The sequence below is a fragment of the Haemorhous mexicanus genome, chromosome 15 (assembly GCF_027477595.1).
Source record: "Haemorhous mexicanus isolate bHaeMex1 chromosome 15, bHaeMex1.pri, whole genome shotgun sequence".
Taxonomy (NCBI): Eukaryota; Metazoa; Chordata; class Aves; order Passeriformes; family Fringillidae; genus Haemorhous; species Haemorhous mexicanus.
In genome coordinates, this window is record NC_082355.1 from 8,188,065 (window position 1) to 8,212,793 (window position 24,729).

Below are 24,729 nucleotides of genomic sequence, written 5' to 3' on the forward strand. Positions count from 1 at the left end.
AGAAAATTTTCTTTCCACAGAACCCTGGGGGGAGGGAAGCGTGAGTGTAGTCACTGCAGGAGCTGCCTGGGAAGGAGAAAGTTCAGGAATGCTGAACCTGTTTGCAGCACAGGTGTGGATTAAAGCAATGCTAGGTAAAATGCACAACTAGCTTGGGACTGGAAGTTCATGTGCTTTTTACTTTTTCTCTGTGAATCAATAATCTTGTATTCTATACTGCACACTAGCCCAGCTCCAGTGGGAAGCGTCCCTCTCCCAACCCACACACCCTGATGAGCAAATTGCAGCCTGGGCTGGGCATGGCCCTGGGGGGAGGCTGTGCTTACCTTGTTATTGTATACAAGCACAGCACTATCAGCTGTGTTTTGAAATAGTTTACTCCAACTTCATCCTCCAGATCCCCTCCCTCCTCAGAGGGGCTGTCCTCTGGTTTCAGGCTCACTGGCTCTTCCTGGGCTGGGTCACAGCATTGTGAAAGAATCCTGATGCTAAATCCCCAATTCTCTCCTTGTGCTTATTTAGTACCTCTTCAGGTTTTAGTAATCTTTTAAGTTTACTGGGTCACAGATTTGGCCAAAGTCCTTCTCTGTGAGATTTTATTTGGACTTGTTTGTTTTCTTTCCACCACTGCTGTAATAATGATGCTCTGTTTATTGGAAGGTGCTCCTTTGAGTCCTGATTGCAAGGTCAGGACTTCTCCCCCAAGATCACTCCTGGATATTTGGGGTTGTCATTGCTCATGCCTCTTACATAGGGTGGTTAGCAGCTGCATTCTGAAAGGGTAGTGCCAGCTTTCTCCTGTTATTTTCATGGAGATGTGTCCTCCTGAAAAAGAGAAATCCCCAGCAGCACAAGGAGCTCCAGCCCTTGCAGTCAGTGTGCCTTTTCACTCTAGGCCCATCCCTCCATTCCTTTCAGCAGTCTTAAATGCAGGCAAATTATTTTTTCTCAAATGACATCATTTAGATGTTATGGGAATTTTCTTTTACTCACCCAACACCAGTTAAAACCTCAATTTCCTCTGTGTGGTATCATTTTTACTTTTAAATCTTTGAGGCGTGAGCTTGGTGGTGAATCAGCACCAGTGTGTTTTGGAAATGTTACAATGGCTTTGGGTGTAGGTGGTGGCAATGGGGAGCCCTTGTTTTTGATATCTTGGAGAGTCAGATGAGAGGGAGTTGGGAAATATCACCTTCAGAAGGAAGAGCTGGGCTTGTCTTATTCCTGGAGCTGCTCTGTGCCAAAAGTGTTGCAATGAGCTGATGCCACACACTCTCTAATGCCTTTTTAAAGTGTGGGGTTTTTTTCTTTCACAGGGTGCACTTCAGTGTGAATGAGAGGATGGGAAAGCTGAGCCCTGAAAAGCACACCACAAAAGTTGAGTAAGTGAACAGAAACCTGAGCTGAGCCCTTGACATACAGTTCCCACTCTGAATAAGCTATGGAATATTGAACAGAAAAAGAGGTTTGTCCAGAAAATACCAGGCAAGATAATGAAGGTCAGTCTGTTACCTGTGAGGAAGATATGCTGCCTGAGACAAGGTTTTCTGTTCTGGTAAAATAATGTGCCTGCAGAAACAATCCTGTCTAAATTTTTGTGTAAGGCATCTGTGGGTTTCACTCATTTGTGTTGATGTTGCAGCACATTATGTTACAATATGAGGGTGGTGGGCTTGTTTCTTGGCTTTTGCAAAGAGCAAGAAATGAAATGTTTAAAAAAATTCCAAGAAGAGAGCAAGACAAATGAGTGTGCAGGGAATAACAGTAACAAGAGACTTGGGTTATGGTGTTGAGATCCTGAATGGGAATAGCTCTGTTTATGCTGTTCTCTCTAAGTTATAGTATACAAATATTAATTAAGCCATATATCTTTATGAAGGATATGGATAATTTCCCCTTATTACAGAAGGTAATAAGGAAGCATTAAGGGTTGTATTTTAAAGATGAAGAATCACATTAAAATTATATCTCATTAGAAAAATTTTGGTAAAAAATAAATCCCACTTTATGGTCCATAGCCTAAACTTTTTCTCAAGTTCAGTCTTTTTCTGAAGAAAAAGTTTTTAAGTTTGTTACTTTTTTTCTGAGCCTGTAGCAAGAACTGTACACTCAGTAGGTGCAGACTCTAAGGAGGCAGGGAGACTTGGTAGCATTTAGGCAAACAAATACTGGCCTTTGCCTTTGTTCTAGTGCCCACAAGAGTTGTTTTTACAGCCTTCTTCCTGATTTTTTTTTTCATTTCGAGCACTAAATTCTAAACAAAAAAAAAATCAATCTGAAAATCTTCCTGCAGATTTCTGATAAATATGTAATATGACTGCAGGGCAGGAAGCGTGTGCCTCTGACACAGGTGGCTGCGGGTGACATCCGTGACTGATGCTCCAAGAAAGAGTCAGGAGGTTAGCAGGAAGAACATTTTCAGCTGCTGGGGAACTGCTGGGTAGGTGAGCAGTGGAATGGCTCAAGCCCCAGAAATCACAGATGGGTGTGAAGATGGTCAGGGGTCGTTGCCTTTAAGATGGTAATGTTATTGTGAAATTGTTGCAATAAACCCACTATTTGTAGGAATTGTGATTTGCACAAAAGATTAAAGGAAAACAATGTTCTGAAGCCGGGTTTTGCTGGCCTGCAGGAGCAAGAGCCCGGGAGTGGGATGTGTGCCAGCAGAGGGCAACAGCCCCGAGCGCAGCTGGACAGGCTGGTGCTGCTGCAGCATCCACTGGAACGCTTATCCCGGGGGGATGCTGGCATCCACCGGAGTGCTCATCCCGGGGGGAGTGCTGGCATCCACCGGAGTGCTCATCCCGGGGGGATGCTGGCATCCACCGGAGTGCTCATCCCGGGGGGAGTGCTGGCATCCACCGGAGTGCTCATCCCGGGGGATGCTGGCCTGGCTGCTCCAGCCCCTGCTCTCCAATTACAGGCTTCAAGACACAGTGCTCCGGTGGGAGTCTCTCACTGCCAGAGCATCCCTGGCTCCAGCCCTGGGAAGGTCCTCACCTAGGAGGTCTCCCAGAGCAGTCTTGTGAGCCTTGTGAGAACTTGGATTCCTGTGAGCTGCTGCAGTAGGTAAACTGTAGCTGCTGATTTGGTTTTGTTACTGAATTCTAGCAGCAGCAGGGCAGCTGATGCCCTCAGGACTCCTCTGCTGAGGATCTCCATCTCCAGGTCCCTTGGGAGCTGGAATGCCGGAGTACCACCTCCAAGTGACTGCACTTAGCCTGGGAGCTACCAAGGCAGCTGTTCCAGCAGATACCCTATATATTGCTTTTCTTACATTAATATCCTTAGAGAACCTTTTCCAAGAAAACATATGGTCTAAATACAGATGTATCTAAATGAGTGTCTACTTAACTAGGATGACAAAAGAATTTTATTTAGAAGGGACTCCTGGAGATGATCTGGTTCAAAGAACTCTCAAAGCAGGACAGGCTTCAGGGTGAGATCAGTTTGGTCACTCAAAGATAAATACATATACTTAATATATGCATTAATAAATAGAAATATGTTTATATCTATCAGCATATATTTTTATCTAAATAGCTGTACCTCTAAAAAAACCAAAAAAACAAACCAAAATGATAAATAATTTAGGCTGTGAAGATGCAGCTTGAGAAGCTTCTGTAAATGCAGTGTTTTATTTACAACTTTCCCAGGTCTTCAATGCTGAAACCTTTTTTGAAGGAAGATTTTTGAAGGAAGTTGATTAATCATTTCAAGGAAGAGATGATGCAACTAAGCAAGAGAGCTGCTAAAGATAGGAAATTGCTTATGATCTGGGTCTCTGGAGCCTGAACATTGGTATATACCTGGAAACAGGGATGTACAGGGGAGTGAAGTGTTCCTGAACTGTTTGCACTGTATTCTGGCTGGATGATCCAGTGATTCACAACTCTTACAGTTTGCCTTGCAGAACTAGAAGGATTTTTCCCAGTTTGATGCCATTTACTTTCTGCTGGGTTTTTGGGAGGTGAAGTGACCTTTCAGGCTTCTGCAGAGGCTGTGGAGATTGACAAGGTGCTGTCTTGGTGTCCTGGGGCTCTTCACAGAATTAAATTCTTGTAAGCACTTGTTGTCCTTTCTTTATAACCTCAGCATTAAACCAGCTGCTGGACTTTGGGCCAGGAGAGTCTTGGATCAGATTGGTAGGGATTGTTTTTATTCCCTCCCTTTGTGCCACTTTTATTGAAGAAATTCCTTGCTGCTGTGGAGACACTGTCAATGCTTTTCTCTCGTGTCTCCCTGTGGCTCCTTGGAATTGGGGGGTTTGGTCTTTCACTGTAGATCTGAAGATTGTCACAGGACTTTGGAAAGGTTTTGATGGGCTGAGGGATGGTGGGACTGGCTGGAACTTGTGTTTTGGGGACCTTTCTACTCTGAGAATTGGGTATATGGCTGTCAGTGATTGAAGGTAGATTAGATGTAAGAGTAATTTTCGACTACTTGAGACTAGAAATTTTTGAAAGGGGCTGGAAAAATTCCACCCATCAGGTGTCACTAATTCCTTTTAGCTGAATGCTTTTTCATGATACCAGTCTTTGCACTTAAAAACAAACAAGAAGTTTTTGCCTTGGGGTTGTTACCAACATGATTATTTTGCAAGGCTGCTGTAAAGATAATCTCTGGTTAGTAGAACATGCTTTTGTTCCACTCCAGCAAGGACTATTCACTGTTTAGCTTGTCACTGTACCTTTCAGGATTTGTAGAATCCAGTGCTACACAAGCCTGTGGGGCAAAGCATGTATGAAGGTATTGCTGGTTTGGTTCAATTTATGTGCTTTGCTCCCAGGCTGACTGGAGTGAGATGTAAATTTTTAAGGTGAAAGCCTAAATTTATGTTAAACTTTGTGTTAATAAAAATACACAGGCACTTTGCAGCAGTTTCAGGACTTGCTCTTGTATCTGGACTTTTTTTGATTACTGAGGATTTACTCAGAGGAAACAAGCTCTAGCCCTCATTTCCGAGGTAAATTCTACTATTTTTATATAGTTCCCTTTTCTCTGGTTTGAGCTTGTGTCTTGCAGTTTTGCATGTTGTGCATCAACAGTGTAAGACTGAACATGGGGAAAATACTCAAGGATCTGGATGTGTTGAACTGACATTTTAACAGGATTCTCTAGGGAAAATGAAGGAATTTTACCTGAATTCAGTGTGAAGTTTGACTTGATGGCTTTATCTGTATTTCTTCTGTTTAGGGGTAGACTGCCAAATGGTGTTTAAATAGCAGGACTCTCAATCCCCATGTGTCTTTAATAAAGTCCTTTAAGTTTCAGGTGTGTTACATTTTCTTACCTGAAAAATTAGGGTGATGAGTAGTTAAGATTCTCAACAAGCTTTTGAAACCCTCCTGTGGAAGGCACAATAGCATCTGTTCATCATTGCTGATAGATTTTAAAAAGATGGATGAAACTTGGGCTGAGGACATGGCTTGAGGAGAAACATACAAGAGCAAGGCAATTTTATTTACAAAAGAGATGAAATGGCATCTTCAAAGAGAAATCTCTTGATACTTCTAGTTATGTCTTCCTTTTGCACAAGAACACTTTGTGAGTGGATGGGTAATGAAGAAGGCAAATGTTTCTTGTCTTTAATACAATTAACCTCTAAGGCCTCACTGGTGCAGAATACAACTGAAAAATTATTTTAATAAAATGAAGGGGGGGAAAGATTTATGTAGAACTCTGTGCATTTGTATCAATTGGAATAAAAATGACAAATGTAATTTAGTTCAGTGCTTTAGGCTAAATAGCACCTGCAGTTGAGAAGAACCCATATTGTCTGTGCAGGGTGTATTTGGCCTGATAGATTGCATAAAGGACAGGAAGCTTTTGATAAATTGGGGAACCGGAGGCAAGATCTGCTTCCTGCCGCGGGAGTGGGGAGACTTCGGAGGGCTGGGACTCCCTCCTTCCTCACCATCACCGCTCCTCTCCTGCGGGCTTGACCTCGGCACTGGGGATGTTCAGCCACTAAAACTTCTGTCCAGTCCGTAGATCGCGGGGATTGCAGCAGTTTGGGCCACGGGGAGGACAACTCCCGGGCAGCGGGGGAGCCGTCCGCGGGATGGGGGCCCGGGAGCTGCAGGTCCCGCTCGGGCCGGGCCGGCCCGGGGCTGCCCCTGACCGATTTCGCAGCGGGGCCGTGCCGGCGGCGCCAGCCGGGCCCGGGGTGCGGAGGGCGCTCTCGGGGCGTTGCGGGGCGGTGCTGCCGTTGCCCGGAGACGCTCGCAAGCCCCGCCGGGGAGGGGAGGGGGCTGCGCGGCGGCAGAGCGGCGGCAGTCGGTGCGGCGGGGCGCGCCCGGCACGCAGCGCTCCGCTCCCGCAGGAAGCGGCCCGCGGCGGGGGCGGCCGCTCGCAGCCATGCCGGGCCCGGGGCGCTGAGCCGGCCCCCGTGCCGCCCCGCACAATGGAGGAGGAGAGGTGGGTACCGCCGGCAGGCAGCCTTTGTGTCCGCCCGGAGCGCTGCGGGATGGGGATGCCCTTCCCCGGGCTGCGAGCCGAGCGGGGCTGTGCGCAGGAATGCGGGGCGCGGCTGTGGGGACCCCGGCAGGAATGAATGCCTCCTGCCGCGGGCGCCTGCCGAGCCTCGGGGATGGTGCAATGTCATGGTGACAGGCGGCTTCGCCCCGCACCTCCGAGGCAGCGGAGGGGCTTCCGCGGGATGTGCTTGGGATGTAATTAAGGACGTGAGGGACGCAGGTCGGGGGGTGTTCGCTAAAATGGAGGTGCCGGGCAGGGGGCTGGGATGCCGGGCAAGGAGGAAGGGTGCCGGGCAGGGGGGTGGGATGCACGACTGAGGGGTGGGATGCAGGACAGCGGGGTAGGTAGTTGTCCCTGGGGCGCAACGTGCTGGGCTTGTGTGTGCCCTGCCTGCGCCTGGAACCTCAGGCAGCCGACTTCGGCATTCCGCTCAAGACAGACTCGCTGATATTCGCTGCTTTTCTGAGTGACGAGTGAAAATCCCTAGCGCCCGTGGATGCTTTGGGGTCGGTTTTCCTGCCGGCGTGTGTGGGAGCCGGGCGCTGTGCGGTGCTCGGGCAGTGCCGGGGATCCCGCGCCTCCCTCGCACGGTAGCCGGGCCGTGTAGACTTTATTTCCTGACAGGCAGCAATTTTGCTCCACAACCTGCGTGAAGAAGTGTTTACAGAGTCGACCTAATGTCCACTGAACCCATAAAAGATATTATTCTGCCCAGGGACCTCGTGGATGCCAGAGATGTTCAGTGTTTTGGCTCTGCCCTCATTACTCCCCTCTGTCAGGTGCCTTTTGCACACCAGAAGCTACTTGTGCTTCTTCAAAGAAAACACTAAACTGGTTTGGGTTTTTTACAATATTTTTTTAAGAACAGGATGTGCTGAGTGCTTCCTTTTGTGCTGGTGACCTTGCAGGGAGTGGGGGAACAGAGAGGGGGCTTGACCTGCTGGTAGGACTAAATGTCAGGGCTTGACAGGAGTTTTGTTTAAATATGATACATTAGAAAATTAAGCTGGAGTCAACCCCCAAATTCTGGAAATTTTCCTTCTGTTGAGGGAAAACATTCACAGCAGCCTGTAGGAGTTGTTCTCCAAGCTCGAAAGGGCAGCTTTCTACCCTTCTGTGACTCAAGGTTTGCAATTGTTTGTGTATTTAATGTGCAAAACCTTTCATCCTGCCACGTTTCTTGTTGTAGGGCTTCTGCTTCCCCTAATGGTGTGAACAGTCACCTCTGAGTATTAATCCAAATATTGATTAATTTCAAGTGCCTTGAAATCTAGTTTGTCACACTAGATGCCAGCTCATGGAATAGAATTTCCTTTTTTTTTTTTCTTTTTTTTTTCCCCCTTTATTTGTATAAATGAGCCTGTGTTTAAGGAAATGGAACAGAGCTGTTTTGATACCCCAGGCTGGGCTCATCCTTGGCACAGTTGTTTGTTACTTTTTTTTTTTTTGATGGCTACCAGCAATGGTCTCATTTTGACTGGAGGCCTTTTTCTGGGGATACAGTGGTGAAAAAGCCACTGGGAAAATACCTGGACTGTTTTACCTTATCCTGTTTTTTCCAGACCATCTGTTTTTAAGGCATGAAGGGCTATCCCCATCAGCATGTTCTCTGCCTCTGGAAGTGAGGAATGATTACCAAAATTGCTGCTTTCATTTCCAGTTTTTGGGAAGAGGAAGGCGGTCCTGAACTGGTTGTGGGCAGTAATGATGTGGGGTTTGACTCTTGGCAGGAAAAGCTGGAAATATTCACCTGCTTTCTGGTTCAAAAGGGCACGGTGTATGGGGCTGTGCTGGGGCTGCTTTGGCTGCTCACAGCAAGTCCTGGGAGGAGGTGCTCAAAAATGAGCTTGGTGGGCTCAGTCTGTGCTTGGTGCTGTGCTTTTGTCCCGCATTTGAACTCAGATCTGTGTTGGGCAGATTGCTCCTCAAATTTTACATTTGGTGGCTTTCATTGTGGCAGAGTTCTCCCTGGTTTTGAATATTATTGCATTTTCCCTTTTCGTGGTCAGTGAGGATCCGTGCTGTTGGTGCTCACTTCACCTCTGACTCTGGTCCTGAGCCTGCCCAGACTCAAATATCCTGTTAACTTGCAGAGCCAGGACATTCAGTGGTATCATGTGCCCGTGTCATTGCACATGAGCAGAAGCACCTGAGGGCAAGGGAGATTTAACCTGAAACATTCACATGTGGCAATAAAATATTTCAGAATCCTGCTTTTCTTTTACTGTGCTGACAGTAAAATGATGGTGCTTCTACTTTATGGAGAAATTGCATAAGGCTTACAGTCAGGCATGATACTCTGGTTCTGAATTTGCAAGATGTTTTTGAGTTTGAATAGCAAAAAACCCTCTGGAATGTTAATTTTTTTTTTTTTTTTTTTTGTTAAAACATTAAAACACCTGTAATTTTATATTTAAGTGAAGGTCGTCTGTGGTATCAGTTTGAGAAAGACAATATTTGTCTTTGAAAGCAAATGGTATTGTCATATTTAAGTTATTTTGTGTTGTTTCCATTAGGGTCAGCAAAGACTTTTCTTCTCAGTAGTTCCCAAAGTCTTCTTTCCCCCTAAGGTCTCCTTTGATATGAATACCCTTTTAGGGATCTGCTGTATGCCAATTGTGTGTTTTCCTAAGCTAATTGTCTCCATGTTGATCTAGGTATTGAAAAAGAAAATCAACAAAATAGGAAAATAATATTGCTATTAAAAGAAAAATAATCCTTTCCATTACGCTGCCTCCCATATGTTTTAATGATAATGCATTTCTCTGAAATCCTCTCAAAACCCAGTTCAGTATGTGGATCCCTTCAGTCACAATTTTTTAAATGTCTTTGCATGTACCTAAAGACAAATTCAGAAATGGAGATTTTTATAACTATGCCATTACACTGACATGTTTTCCTTACTGTGTCTGCCTGACTAGAGGAATAAAACTACCAGGCATAATGTTATTTGTCCTGTGATTTGGGGTGTTGATTCCAAACAGAGAATTAGGCCAGTTAAAGTAGAATGATTTGTCATTGTGCTTAGACTAAAACTAAGACTAATTTTGGTCTCTGTTGATTTTTGTACAGGTATTAAGGTTTTGAAGACTATTAACTGCTATTGGGCATCTGTCACATTTTTAGACCAGAGTGATGTCAAACCTCTCAGAAACTGTAGATTAACATATTCTGGTGATGATTCTTACAAATTCCCCAAAGAAGCTCCACAGGCTTTGGAAATTCATGGTTAGCAGGCACCTTTAAGGGAATCCAGGGCTATGAAGCTGTGACAGAGGTGCTGGATTGCCCATGCAGGACTCTGAGCCTGGCTGGGTCTTTGGCCCAGCTTGTGGTGGTGAAACTCTGCAGTGTTGGGGACCAACCAGGAGAGCAGAGCTCAGCCTGTGGTGCTGAGGCAGGAAAGGAGAACCCCCACAGGGAAGCACAGTGGGATGAGGCTGGGCTGGACATGTCTGGTGTGCCATCCCCAGTGAGAGAGCCTGGTGGAGGGGGGCTCTGTGCTGTTCATGTTGGTTAGGAGCTGAGCCTGGAGGCTGTTCTCCCAGAAACATGAGCAGAACCTTGCCCCTCTGTGCTCTGAAGGGGACTGCATTTGAGATCTGCCCTTCCTTCAGGGTGAGTTCCTGGCTTCCATAAAGCCAGCGTTAGAATTGGATTTGGCAGAGTTGGGATTTTTGTTCCTGGGGTTTACCACCTCTCTGCATGGCAATAATCTTGCCAGGGGACAGTTTATCTCTAAGGAAGGCTTTTATTCTTTCACATAATCTATAAGGACATCTGTAATTATTGCTGGTAACTAAGGCAACCCAACTTTACAGTTGGTACGTGCGGGCAGCAGAACTGGTGTGGGTTTTTAAACACCTTTCTGTCAGTTGGGTGGTGGCCACACTTGGGCAGGAGCTGGGCTGTGAACCCTGGCAACCTGAGCCCAGCTCTGCTAGGGGGTCCTGGGGAGGAGGAACACGGTGTCAACGGGGTGGTGATTAGCTTCACTGGCTTAACTGGGGACTCTCAAATAGGGGTTCATTTGTTCTGCTCGGGGACATCACTGAAAGGCCACGCAGGAGGGGGCAGCAGGGTTGGCACTGTCTGAAACGAAGAGCCTCTCTGCTCATTTTAGGAGCATCCTGCTGTGCCTGTAAAGAGGATGTTCATCTGGCCCAGGGAAATTAAATAATTTGTCCATTCACTGAGTGCACGGCCTCGGATAGCCCAGGAATAGAACAAATTGCTCCTGGCAGCTGCTCACGAGCCCTGCTGCTGTAGTAGGACATCAGCTTGGCAAATGTGGGGACAATGTCCCTGTGGTCATGGGGTGCAGGGACTCCAGCATCTCCAGTTGGTGTTGGCTGGTATCTTTGATCAGAGGACCCTATTCCTCCTTTGCTTTAATTCATTAAAATAACAGCAGTGTAATAAATGTAATAATTCTTTGCCTTATGGGGGGACAAATCTCAGAAAAGGCTGTGAAATGTAATGGTTTGGTTTTCTCAGGGGCAGCTTTTGCTTTCTGTCAGGGTGCATTTGCTTGGAGCATTCAGGCTCTTGAATTTTTATGTTGGAAATGTGTCAGTGATCTCTGAGAGTATGTGCATGGAAGTGTAAAATATCTCTCCCAGATAAAATCATCCTCTGTCTGTTACTGGAACACAATTCTATGGTACCTGAATCAGTCTTAGAGAGGAGTTAAAGGCTCTAAGCCATTAGTTCTTCAAATTTGTTTTTTTTGATATGAGTCACTTGGAAAAAACTTTAAATAGCATATCCTGATCTTTTTTTAAATAAGATTTTCACCAGACAATCTGCAGTATTTTCTCATGGTAAGCGTTTGGCAAATTCTGAAATCTGCTCCTTTTAATTAAGCTGAGGGTGTCTCTTAGGATGTTTTTTAAAAACTTATCTTTCCTGCTTTTTAGGAAGAGCTGATTGATCTTCTTCCAAAATCCTGAAGCAAGTTTTTTTGCTTTTAAAATACACAGACAAATGTTGGTGCAGTTGAGGCTTTATGAAAACTTGACATTGGACCTGACATTTACTTTGGTGTTCAGTGAAACTTGCTGTGTTCTTTGAACTGTATCTTTTGCCAGCAAAAAAGTTTGAACATCTTTGGTCTCTGGCACTGGAGAGCTAATAAACAAATCTCAGCAGTGTGCTTGTTCTTATTAAAGAGCCCCCATGATTTCTGTGTGCATGGCTTGGCTTTGGGTCCCTGAGGTGTCTGTGAGGCTGCCCAGGGCAGTGTCCTGTGGTGATCCAGCTGTCCTGCCCTGGGAACAGTGGGAGTGGCTCTCCCTGATACTCCCTTTTGGTTTCACTTTCTTTTTAATTTTTTTTTTTCTTTTTTGTTTACTCTGCTTACTTCCTGTACGTGTTCCAGCTTTGGAGCCTGAAAGCTCCATGAGGTCATTTGCACTTCCAGAGCCTTTTTTTCCCTTCTTGCCACATGGGCAGGTTTAGCTGTTTAAAAATCAAGGGTTTATGCTGGGGTGATGAAAGCCGTGGTCACCTGGCCTAAACTCTCAATGAGGGCTTTTGACAGACGCAGCATTGAGGCTTTGCTGGATTTGGCTGTGTCCCTGCAGCAAGGAGGCTTCTTCACTGGAGTGTGCAGAGCTGGGGAGGAGCCAAGTGCCAGCACAGCTCCATGGCCATGAACACCTCTGGCAGTTTGTGTGGCACAGAATGAGTTCAGTGTTCCCCAGGGACAGAAAAGCTGTTTGTGTTGTTGCCTGGTACCTGTCCCTTGAATAATGAACATTTAACTCGAGCTATTCTCCTTTCTGATTTTTCTTCTTTTAATGCAGCCATACTAAGCTAATTGGATGATGACTGTAATAGAGTCTGGGAAGTTGTCTCCCTCACTGGGACATGAGCTGAGTGATGTTCTGCTCAGCCTTGTGGCTTCACTTATGGCTGAAAATATTTCACTCGCTCAGCAAAGCGAAAGACTTGGACTTGGCTGGTTTTTGGCATTAACCTTTGTCTCAGGCACAAAGCTGGAGGCTGCTCAGTATGCAGGCTGGATTTGAGCTGTGTGCAGCTTGGCTGCTGCTCAGCCTCTTGACTCTCCAGGAAGGAGAGTGCAGCCCACCAAAGACTGCTGGGAGGGCAGAGAGCTTTGTGTGGTGTCAAGGGACATGGTGGTGGTGACAGCCACTGGTCAGGAGCAGGCAGGGTGTAATGTTAGCCAGGGCTTCACACTGCCAGGGGTTGTAAATAGTGAATGATGTGTTTTTCAGGGGAAGGTCAGTGTGTGCAAGTGTGCTTGTGTATAGAGATATATGTGCATGCATACACACCTTGAGAGGAGCTGACAGGGTGTTCTGGGAAGGATCCTTCCACACTTCCCTGCTCTGTGCCCTTCTTCAGACATCACCTTCTGGTCACCAGACAGCCAGGATGCTGGGTTGTCCAGGCTGCTGGTTTAGCCCAATTCAGCCTTTTTTATCATGCCAGCCGAACGAAGAAAGGTGGTAGGGAGGAGGGAACAAAGGTGAAAGAGACTGTCGCTTGGAAGGAAAAGCTCTGAGGTCTTCAGTCAGGCACATGGGGCTTGCCTCCTGAGATCTGCCATTCTCTTGGAGTTGGCTTCAGACACGGACAGCCCTCCTTGACTTGTCTTGTTTGCCTTTGCCTGCCAGGGTTTGAGGGGTGAGCCTTGGCCTGAGCAGAGCAGGGACCTGCCTCGAAGTGCTGCTCCTTTCTCAGGTGGGAGCCTTTAGCTCTGAGTGATTTCACAGGCTTTCAGATCAGGGAGGTGGAGATATTGACCTGCTGTCAGTTGTGTGTAAAGAGCCAATGCTCCCAACAAAGCAATGAGGACACGTGTGTGCCTTAGGCACCTGTTGGCCTGGTTAAACACAGCACAGAGCTGAGTGCCTCTGGTTTGACATTACCTATGGAGCTGGTGGTTCTGCTAGGAAGGTTTAATAATTCATTCCATATGTTTCAGTGGCAATAAATAGACTATTTCTGAAATGGAAAGCAGCTTCAGTAAAGCTTTGAAAGCTGTGCAGGGAGATTTAATAGCCCTTTTCTACTTGCCTCTAAAGAAGATACAAGTCATGCATTGTGTGCTTGCCTTTTTCAGATGGGACATTGAAGGCTAAACTTCTTTTTCTCGGTATGAATGTTAAAATAATCCGTGGTACTCTTGTAGTTCCCAGTGTTGAAGTCCATTTCTATTCAGTGAGGCAATTATGTTCTGGCTTGAATTTCAACTTATATTGCTTTCCTGGCCTGAAGCCTGTAAGACTGGGCTTTGTCCTCAGGTGTTTGGCACTTCTTTTTTTATCTTCCCTGCTGGCTGAAATGTGGGCTGAGTTGGCTTTCAACATCCATGCAGAAGTAGCTGCATTTTTTGATGTGCTTCATGTGGAGAACCTAAACTGACTGACTTGTGAGTAACTCCATGCTTAATACCCCGTGCTGCAGTTTTAAGATGCTTGTTTTTTAAAGTGCCATTGAATCAAACTTTCTGCTCCTTTTTTTGTCCCTGTTTTTAGCATTAAGCAGAGTTCCTGTTCCTCTGAGGCAGCTGAAGATGAAAAGGACCAGAGGACAGTGACAGTCAATCCCTCTCACATGAGAAAGGCTTTCAAGGTCATGAATGAATTACGGAGGTACACTTTTGACTTACTGGGCACCCTCTCTGGGTTAGCAGAATTGTGCTGATTGAGAGACATAGAAAATAGTCTGTGCCATTTTTATTACAGCTAATGGTTGCATGTAGAGGATTAATCACAAATAGGAAGCTAAAATATAGTCCTTTTGTGGTGGGCTGCTCTCCCCAGTCTCAGACCTGTCTTCCCAAAAACATTAACTGAGCCATGGCCTTCATTTATTGATGATAATTCATTTAGTCTTTTCCATGACTTACAGCAAATTCAGCTGTAAACTAAGTTCTTAACTGAGATAAGGGTCTGAAACCCAATCATGGAACACTACAGACATTAAGACACCTACACATAATTACAGACCAAAGATTATTAATGTACTGTTCTTAGTCTCTTTAACTAGCACCATCACTTAGTCTGGGCTCAGCACTCCAAAGTAAGGGGCGGGAAAAAAAAAAAGCAAGTACTCAGTAAGAATGTCAGCTCTCTTCTTGCAAATTGAAAAATCCTCATATTAGTTAAAAGAGAACACCTAGGTCTTTACACAGCTGTGTGGGTACAGGGAGAACAGAGGCTGAAAAAAATATCTGTGAACACAGCCTTGAAAACTGCTGTCATCACATCAGCAATGTGGTGGCAGTGGTTCAGCCTGAATTGTTTCTTGGTGGCTGTTATCCCTCTAACAAGACAGAAGTTCAGTGAGCATTTCTGTGACTAATTCATTGGACTTTTCACCCTTCTAGTTTTAAAAAGAATTCTTATGGAAAGTATGTGTGTCACACACATGAATGTTTGTGCTCCCTAACTGTTGAGGGAGTGTGATGAAAGCAGGTAACACCCTTTGCTCTTCTGCACACTCCAAGTAATCAGAAGATGCTGTAATAGCTAACTCTCCATGGATTAAGTAGTCTCCTAATACCCACTTCTCTAGTGTGGAGAAGGATTGGAAATGTTTCCTTCCCCAGATATCTGACAGCAATTCTCTGTTGCATAGGAACAAAATGGAAATATTGTAACTATTATATGAAGCAGGGTATGTTGTAATTTTTTTTTTTTTTTTTTTTTACTTTTAACTGGCATCCTTCTGATCCTTTCTTTGTTCTGAAAGCAAAGGATCTGAAGCTAAAGTTTGGTGCAGCTATATTTAGAAATCTGTTGTGCTACTATTATTCTTTTGTTAATTGAAGCAGAGTGGGAATAACTGGAGACAAACAATGTTTCTTAGTGCTTGTGGTTAGGTATCTTGGGCAATACTGAGCAGATAAAGTGTAGAAGAATGAAAGCTGCCATTAAGAACTTGTATGATGTTTTCGTCTTCTGGGTACTGGTTTGTTTGGGTTTTTTTTGTTTTTGTTTTTGTTTTGTTTTTGTTGGCTCCTGTTGCAGAATATGCAGTTTTGACATCTCTTGAATGTGCACTGAGCTTGGGATCTGTTAAGCTGTCAGCAATCAGTGTTAATAGATGCCTTGACTAATAGTTTCTCCCTTCACATGCATCCAGAAATCTCATTCAGAGAGTGTAGAAAAATCATGCTAAGCCTTTAGACTATATACTATATAAAATCATGGAATTGTTTAGGTTGGAAAAGACCTCTAAGATCATTGAGTCCAACCCTTAACTCAGCACTGCCAAGGACACCACTAAACCATGTCCCTTAGGCTTTTAGTTGGCAAATGTAGATGAAATTAATTTTATGAGTGGTACTTTAGATTGCTGTAGCCCAAAATGGAATTGAGCAGAGCACCTTTTACATAAGCTGAAAGAAATGAGGAAGCTTCCACTAAGAGGCTCTTAAAGAGATCCCTTCATTGCCCTTCCCTCTTCCAAACTGGAATGAATGTAGGGTACAGACTGCCAGTTCCTACTTTCTTCTGTATTCCAACTATAACCCTCCATTTCACAGCTGTTTTTTTCACATATTTCAATATGTGGAGAAGAAGAGACGTAGCTGATCCATTAGAAGCTCTGTGTATGTTTATTCGATAATGTAGTTTCCTAAAGACAAAGTTCAGTGTGGAGATAAGTATTTCCAAAGAGAAGGCAACATCTAGATTTACAGGACTGATCCTTTTTTTGGGCTTGACATTTGAAAAGAACACCCTTAGTTTGCATTTGTATGCTTAAGCATCTTAAACCAACTTACTGGGAGGCTGAGCACTTCTTGCTGTGGGCATCTGCGAAGCTCTGTGCAAACATTAACTAATGAATCCTCAAAGGACAGACGTGGGGCAAGCAGAAAAGGTTACTCCTTAATGAAGTGACTTTTCCAAAGCTCTACAATGAGTCAGTGGGGGAGCTTACAAGGGTTTTTATTTTTTGGTTTCTGTCTGGAACCCCATTCTTTATCCCAGTGACTCCTTATCCCAGACTAATTCATGAGGTAAATGAAGTCCTCAGGCCCATGGATAAATTCCAGTGATTGATACCTCTGCTCTGGCAGATGGCTGAGGCAGCCTCTGCACCTACCAGTACCAGGACATATTTTGGTAGCCACTTTCCTTTGTGACAAGCATGGAAGGGAGTACAGAAATTACTCCATTTTCCACTGCACCTTTTCCCTGTTCAAAGACAGAAGTGATGCTGGTGCTCCCTTGCATGGCTATTTCTTGTCTTGCAGATCTACTGGAGCCTGGCCCCAGGTAGTGCCCAAATCATTAAGCTCTTCTGTGCCTCCTCCAAGCCCTGCTTGTTTGAGAGGTGAAGGAGCTGCTTGTCCTTTGTTCTTTGGGCAGCATGTATGCCTCATTTGGCTTCCAGGTTTTTTTCCCCTGAGGAAAGCAGAAGCAGAGGCAGGGCTGCAGCCTCAGGAGGATTCAGGCTTTGCTCTGTAGGCAAACAGTGATAGGGGCAGGTACTGAAGCATTAGAGGACCTTCCCCTGGAATTTGGCAGAAGCTCAGGTTCTGTGTCTGTAATGGTGGGTCTTCCACTTCTTTAGGCTGTAGTGATGTAGCTTTTAGCCTGACAGGGAGTTCTGACATGATCTTTGTCTTCTCTGGTGTTTCCCCAGCAAGCGGCTCCTGTGTGATGTGGTGATTGTGGCCGAGACCGTGGAGATGGAAGCTCACCGGGTGGTGCTGGCAGCCTGCAGCCCTTATTTTTGTGCCATGTTTACAGGTACTGCTTGTGACACCAGACAGTGCTTGGGCTGAGCAGGCCATGGGACTGTGTCTCTGTCAGGAGCTGCAGCACAGGCTGCAGAGGGTTTCAGTTTCATTGAGAGAGAAGGGGCACAGATGGTTCTGCAGTTTGCTGTACTTGATGGGTGATGCTGGTCACCCTTGACTAATTCCTGTGGGGTGAGTAGATAGCATGTGGGGTACTGTGAGGTTACTGGGGAGTTTGGCTCATTGCTTTATGTGTTAGCTTTTTTTTTCCCCTAACAAGACCTTGGATCATGAAAACATTACCATGGAGCACGTGTTCAGTGCCCTAAATGTTCATGGTGCACATCAAAGAAGTTGCTGGCACAGGAGTTGTAGTTTCAAGGCTCAGTCCTGCTGATACTGATTTGGCAGTCACAGATGTTTAATCTCCCATGGCACTTTTTTCTGCTGCCTGAAATAACACCATTGTTCTCTTGATCCCAGTGTGTTTTAGCAGCCCAGCTTTTTAACAGGGTGAGTTGCTGCAGTCCAGTGTGTTTTGGTAATGACAGAAAGGAAGAAGAGGACAAAATTCCTGCTCTGATCACCTGATCCTTGGAGCAGGTGCCCTTCAAAGGCTATGCCCAGATGGGTCAGCAAAGAAAGCCCAAAGAAAGCTAGGTCAATCCTGAAGGAGGGGAGTGAGCAGCTTATTTAAGTCATTCTAGTAAAATTAGTGTGGTCAGGAACTCCTGAGCTTCTTTCCCCTTCTTTGCCCTCATTTTCAGGATAGGAACTGACAAATACAAATAAAATGATTGTACACCTCAGGGAATGGTTTTTACTGCCCCTGAGCTCCAACATAAATGAGGTTCAGGGGTTTATTCCCTATTTCATGCTCATTTGCTTGTGGTCTGAGCCTTGTTTCTTCCTTTTAAAAGCCTTGAGATTAGACCTAGTTTAATTCATTTTGCTGGAAGCAGAATGCAGCATTTCTCAGGAAAGAGCTCATCGTTAGTGAAGCTTTTTTCCCTTCTGTGATGGAGGTGGGGAGAAAACCTCAGGTGTAAAATGTGAGATGAGATGTGACACTCCCCATGGTGGCTTTATCAGTGTGGAGAGCTAAGGTGGGGAGCATTTGTGTTTTCTGGGGGGCTGCACTCTGCAGCTGGTGCTGGCTGCACCAGCTGCAGAGTGAGGAGCAAGTGCTGCACCAGCTGATGAAGAGGAGCAAGTGCTGCTCAGAAGCAGCTGTGTATGAGGGCACCTCGAGCACAACTTGTGATGTTTGTTCCTGATGAAGAGTTTAATAAAGAAAAACCCTTGGAAAAACCCTCTGATCCTTAGAGGTCATCTGAGTGGGAAGGTGGTGGTGCAGGGCTGCTCATGTTTCCGTGCAGGAATTCTCTGGGCCGTGTAATCCCTCACTCTGTGAGTTAAACAGTAATCAGCTAACCCATCATGTGGCTGCCCTGGGCTGGGTGACAGCCTGGCAGCTGCCTGTCCCCTCCCCCTGACAAGCCCCCGGGGGCAGAGGGTCAGGCAAAGACCAGCTCTCCCTTTGCTTTCAGTCTAGCTATCCCCAAATTCCCAAGGATCTCTCGTGTGATCACACAGAGTGTGTGATCTCCTTCCAGCTTCACAGGGGCTCCCTCCCTGCAAAGGGGCAGTTTAAAATCACACCTTCAGCACCAGCTGGGTGTTGTAACTTGGGCTTTTTGCACTGCACAGCAGTGATAGTGCAGCTCAGGTTCAGCTGCACTGTGGGGGTATTTGCAGAAGCTACTTGTGCACCCTGAATTCCCACTGGAGGGGTCCCCCAGCAGTGCCAGCAGTGAGTGATCAATGTGGAGTTGTGAGCAGGGGGAACCACACTGAGACCCACAGCTCATCCACCTTCAGCACTGCTTGCTCTGCAGGCTCTGTCACTGTCAGCTGGCCCTCACTTTGGAGCCATGAATGACCTTGTGATGGCCTTGGGGTCTTTCCTAAGCCATGTGTGGCCTTTGGTTAGCCATTCCTCTTTGAAGTATTCCTGGAAAGTCTGACATTGGGTAGGCACGTTTTCCATTTGTATCTTCCACTGCTGAAGAAGAGATGGGACCAGCACTTCTTGAGTGTCCCTTTCCATGCTGGCTTTCTAGAGCATTTTGGATGCTGGTCCTTGTTGGCACTATTCTGTGGGGATGATTTGGGACAGGAATGTCTGTCCATTTAGAAGAAAACACAATCATTTCAGAAAGGCTAACAAATACTCCAGTGACACTGCTAAGACTGCTCCTGTCAGATACCTCAGGAATTTTGGAAGTGCTGAAGAAGGAAGCAGAAACCTCCCTTGCAGGTCTTATGTGCTGCTTCAAAGCACTCACCCCATGTGTGAGAGGCTGTGGTTTTGTTATCCATTGCACTCATACGCTCCCTCAGCACATCTGTGACTTAGGAAACAGCCAAAGCTGTGGCTTTGCACTGGGAAATGCAATGTGTAGGAGCAGGGCAGGCTGCTGTGCAGGGTAAACACAGCACCTTGGGCTGCTGCAGTTTGGAGTGTGGTTCACCTTGTGACAGAGCTCTGCTCTCTTCTTGCCCTGATGAGCAGAGGGGAGTGGAAAGGGCACTGCTGGTGTTGGGTGTGGTGCAGGAAAGGAATGCCTCCTTGAGGGGCTGGTGTCTGCTAAGTCTGTCCCCTACAGAGGTCTGCTCAGAGCCACCTTGCCTGTTTTGCCTTCCTTTGCTCCCTCTCACCTCATCCCTTGTGTCTGCCTGGCTGCAGCAGTGCAGGGATGGGGTCTGTGCAGCCTCCTGTGAGGCAGCCCTTCCTCATGTGTGAGAGGTGCTAGAGATTGGAATTATTCTGTAATTAAGGTATCAGGCAGGGCTGGAGTCTGACTTAGAAAAAACACCCTAGGAGTTGTGTTTTGTGGGGTTTAAGGTGTAGGGTTTTTTTCTGAAGCGATGTGAGATGAGATGCCCTCAATCCAGAGGCTTGCCCCGGGTCTGTGCTTGGAGGAAGGGGCAGCCTGTTGCCTGCTCCTAGTCTGCACCAACCCCTGCCTTGGTTCCCTTGTGGTGTCTCCAGGCTCTTTCCCATTCCACAGCACTGGAGACTTGTCCCCCTGTGCCAAGTGGGAGGGGCTGGATGACTCTGAGTTGGATCCTGTCCAAAGGTGGGCACAGCACACGGGACCCTCCCGGGGCTGGTCCTGCAGCAGAACCAGAGGAGGCTGTTGGTATGCAGGGCTGGCAGCTTGCTGGTGGGTGGGGAAGCCCACACAGCTTTTATTTTTGTTGCTTGTGTCACATGGATGCCACCACGAGAGATGATGTTATCAGATTGGTCCCTGCAGGCTATTTCTGCATCCATCTCTGGGTGTGTGTGGCTGAGCCCTCTCCACTCTGAGGGTCCTGTAGGGCTCAGGGTCCCACTCACCCTCCCCATGCAGGGGGGTTCACTGGGTGCCCCTCCAGACACCTCCAGTACCACAGGGCTGGTAGGGACTGCTCTGTCCTCAGAAGCACCCTTTCATCTATAGAGATGTTTGGGGTTTTTTAGGGGGAGGAAGTATGTGAAGGTGACATTTTGTCAATTAAAAAGTCCTACCTGCTTTGAAGGCCTCCCAAATGTAGGTCACTTATCCCTTTGTACTGGTACATTTGTATTCATGAGCTTCTCTGAATAACATTTTATTATTCAATTTTAAAAATTGAATTTGGGGCAAATATTATTTCTGTTCTTGGGACGTTGTTGACTGTTCTAAGACTCATGGTCCCACCCCACTCCTATCATTTACCTCCTTATTCACATAGGGAAAGTCAGCAAAGTTCAATTAGCAGGATCCAGGTTTTGCTCAAGCTTGGGCCCTCTTTAGCATCTGACTGTGCTGTGCACTTACTGTGCCTGGCCATGTTCTGTGGAATGCTGCACAGAGATGTAGGCTGTAATTACTTCTATAGGCTGCAGGAAATATTTTTCCACTTAATCCCACAGCAGTACTGAGTCACCGGATTTCTGAGAGTAGTGATTATTCATGCCCAGGTTTAAGAATTGACATTTCTTCATGCTCTCCTTTGTTTAGCTTTGTTTTTCCACCTATCATTTTCTTTCTGCTTGGGAGTTTGTTCTTTCTTTTCTGTGGAGATCTGGTGATTAACTCCTGGGTGAGGTCAGCATGTGTGGGGACGCTGGCAGGGCTGTGGGGAGTCTTTTTCCTCCCCTCTGCATGTTTTTGTTCTTCTGATGTGCTCCTGTTGCATGGGGACTGTGGAGGTGTCCATAAAGCTCTGGTCATGAATAGGCTCTTACACATCTATGGGGCTTTGCTTGTGTATTCAGGGAGGAAATTATTGCTCTAGTTCCATGTGCTTTTGAGTTAGGGTTTGGGGAAGGGATACAGTTTGGATCCAAAGGTGTGAGGTTGGGAAGGTGAGAGATGAGAACTATATCTTTCTGTGTGGATGCTTTGCACAAGGTGTAAATGATGGATAGGTTACAGCAAGGTAATTTACAAGAGAAGCTTGCTGCATGCTTGTGGGAGCTCAGCACATCACTCCTGATGTCCAGAGCTACCGAGAGAACCCTTGGGGGGCTCGGGAGTCCTGAAATGTTGCCAAAAGCACTTGGTGGCTTGATTTTGATCCATCTAGAGATGTGCCACCGATGTATGAGGAAATGGAACCTGCGAGAACCACTCAGGTGTAAATAGTGAAGGGAAGATATTATTATAGGGTGAATCACAAATTTTGGGGTTTCGGTACAGGGGGGTGGTAGAGACAAGATGGAGGAATCAGGGTGTGCCACCAGGCTTTTCCTTCTTCTTCCTGTCTTCCATCTTCTGGGGTGGTGTTGGCACTTGTGGATTGGTCTGGGATGAGGGTGTACTTAGTGACGAAGATGATAGGTATTGGGGACAAAAATGTAAATATGATATACGTAGTTTTTGTTATAAAAGATGCGGCCGCCTTAGGGGTGGGCAGAGTGCCTTTGGCTGCCGTGCTGGTCAGATCCTTCAGGCAGGGAAAAGGACTTTTTAGATAAGAGATAATAAACAAATCTGAAGACCGAAAAAACCTAGCGTCCAGTCTCATCCTTTGAAGCCCAGCATGCAAGAACCATCCTAAGCGTGTCTGGGGGCAGAGACAGACAGCCGACCCCAGACATGCTGGGTGTAACAGCTGGCCTGTGTGCTTGTTTTTCTGAGCAGGTTTTAGCTTCTTTCTAAAGAAAGAGAATAACACTGCATTGCTTTTAATGTAGGGTATACAAAAAGAAAATACCCTAATGTTGCTGTTGTAACATGTTAATTCATGTTCATTCATATTCATTCAATCCATATATATATATTAAAAAATCTAATAAATAGATAGAAAACAATATTTCTCAAAGGCCTTTGTAAGATACATCCACAGTCTCTTTGCGTCTGTCCCTGTTCTGAGACATGATTGAGGGACCTACTGGGGGTTTATTTTTAGCTCTTGTGCAGGTGAACCACAGCAGGTTCTTTTCTGTCAAGAAATTGAGTTTTTTGCATTTATTGAATTATGTTGTTTTACACCCGTGTCCTCAATCTTGAATTGTTTTTTAGGTGGCATGAGGAGGCTTCTGGGAATCTCACTGGTGGTTCTTCAGTGGTGAGGGATAGTGCCAGGCAGTCTCGTAGTCAGACACCAGGAGAATGTGCTGGATGTGTGGGGAGCGAGGCCTGCAGAGCAAGCTGTAACTGTCCTTTTGCGATGCGTTTCAGGAGACATGTCTGAAAGTAAGGCCAAGAAGATTGAGATCAAGGACGTGGATGGGCAGACCCTGAGGAAGCTGATTGATTACATCTACACGGCTGAGATCGAGGTCACAGAGGAGAACGTGCAGGTGGGTCTGCTTCAGTAGCTCCCAGGCACAGCCAGGTGCAGAGCTTGCACCTCAAAGGCACAGGTTCTTCGGGGATGAGGGATCTCCTCAGGCTGCACAAAGTAAAAGGCTGAGCTTGAAAAGAGCTGCTTCCAGCCTCTGTTTAGTCTTGAGGCACTTTAGTGCTTTCCCCACGCTTAAGTCATGTTGCATTTGGCTTTTGTGTGGAGCTGTTGTAACAAGAGCAGGCATCTGCCTTCCAAGAAGCTGTGCTGACTTGTGGGTCAGTCTGTCGAAGGTCAGAATAGGCTCAGACAAGCAGTGAGTCAAATGTTTTAAGGCCATGGCAGAGGAATCTGGCTGTTAGTTTTTAAATTCTTCTGGGTAGTTTGAGTTGTTTCACAGAGCTTTGAGTGGAATACATTGTTCAAATGAGGACATTCTTACTTTTTTTTTTGTGTGTGTGCTCTGTCTTGAATTTCTGAGAGGTAAATATTTGTTCAGAAGTGGAAAGAGTAATTGAAAGGCAGCCTTCAAATAAAGCAGGGTGCTCAGGAAGAGTGTTTTGCAGTGTCACATGGCTGTGGCTGCTGGTAAAGCTCTTTCTTTGACTCTGCTTGTATTTGTGGTAAGAAAAAGACTCTGCACTTAGCCACTGATGTCTGGGAGGGATGCTGAGAGCTTGTGTGTGGACATGCTTTTTGGTTGGTCTGGTTTTGTTTGCAAGGGGCAGTTTGAGCCTGTTGTCTTCCTCACTTTGACTTGGACATTGCCAGGGTTGCAAGTCTTTGTCAGTGATGCTGGGGAGAGTTTTGTCAACCTAATTAACATGGCAAAATTAGACTGGTTCTGCTTGAAACAAGGTTCTTGCTGTGAGCTCTTCTGCTGCAACCCCTCAGGCAGAGTGCAGGCTCTTGCTGCCCTGTCCAGGAGCTTGGCCAAACCCCTGAGCTGGTCCCACTTTGCAGCACATCCCTTCACCATCCTTCATGACCTAAATCTGTGGGGGCCTTTTCTTGCCCCTTCTGCCCTCTGGTTTTACAAATGTGACTGTTTGGTGTGCTCTCAGCCTGCCAGTGTCACACTGGAAGGAGTGGGGAGCCTGGCTACCCTGCAGAGAGGCTGAGAGCCCTCAGTGAGGAGACCTTCAAGGTGCACTATGGCAAAGGAGCTGGGACTCAAACCCAGCCATGGGTGGCTTGGCCTGACTGATGCTCTGTGACCCACATCAGGGTCATCAGGAGCTGGCACAACATCACTAACTGGGGGACTGGGGTGGAGCTCCTTGCACCTCTGAGATCTCCCATTGCTGGAGGAGAAATGACATTTACAGACCCTCGGGCTGTAAATTTCCCTGTTTCTGTGGGGAATATAGAGGCTGTGTGCTTTGTGAAAGGTTTGCTTTCCTTCCATGATGCTGGGCCGTGGGTGCTCCAGAAGCTCCCACTTGGCACGTGGGATGTGCAGAGCTTGGGATCCCATCTGCTGTGCCTGCCTTGGATGGGGCTTGGGCAATGACCCGAGATGCTTTCCAGTTTTGGTGCTCCAGCTGCACCAGGGTGGGAGCAATGCTGTGGGAGCTGGAGCAGCTCCATCCTGCCCAGAAGGTCTGTGAAAGTCCAGGTGTTGCCTTTCCTGAGCTACCAGACAGCCATATTTTTTACTAAAACATAACCAAGGCCTGCCTTCTGTGGCCCAGGGAATA

The 24,729-nt window shown here is 46.4% G+C and overlaps 1 protein-coding gene across 4 annotated transcripts in view; it reads left to right on the forward strand.

Annotated features, from left to right (window-relative positions):
• Positions 1-1,316: 1,316 nt before the first annotated feature.
• The window catches only part of KLHL3 (kelch like family member 3), a 52,599-nt gene continuing 29,186 nt past the window's right edge, over positions 1,317-24,729 (forward strand). For 2 of the 4 annotated variants that reach the window (XM_059860013.1, XM_059860015.1), the window contains exons 1-4: positions 1,317-1,382; positions 13,989-14,105; positions 17,110-17,216; positions 22,924-23,045. In XM_059860013.1, the coding sequence (XP_059715996.1) occupies positions 1,342-1,382; positions 13,989-14,105; positions 17,110-17,216; positions 22,924-23,045 (387 nt within the window). In that variant the 5' untranslated portion in view covers positions 1,317-1,341. Of the gene's footprint in view, positions 1,383-6,294; positions 6,421-8,896; positions 13,883-13,988; positions 14,106-17,109; positions 17,217-22,923; positions 23,046-24,729 lie in introns of those variants that run through there. The other 2 variants (XM_059860014.1, XM_059860016.1) reach the window with 2 other exon arrangements.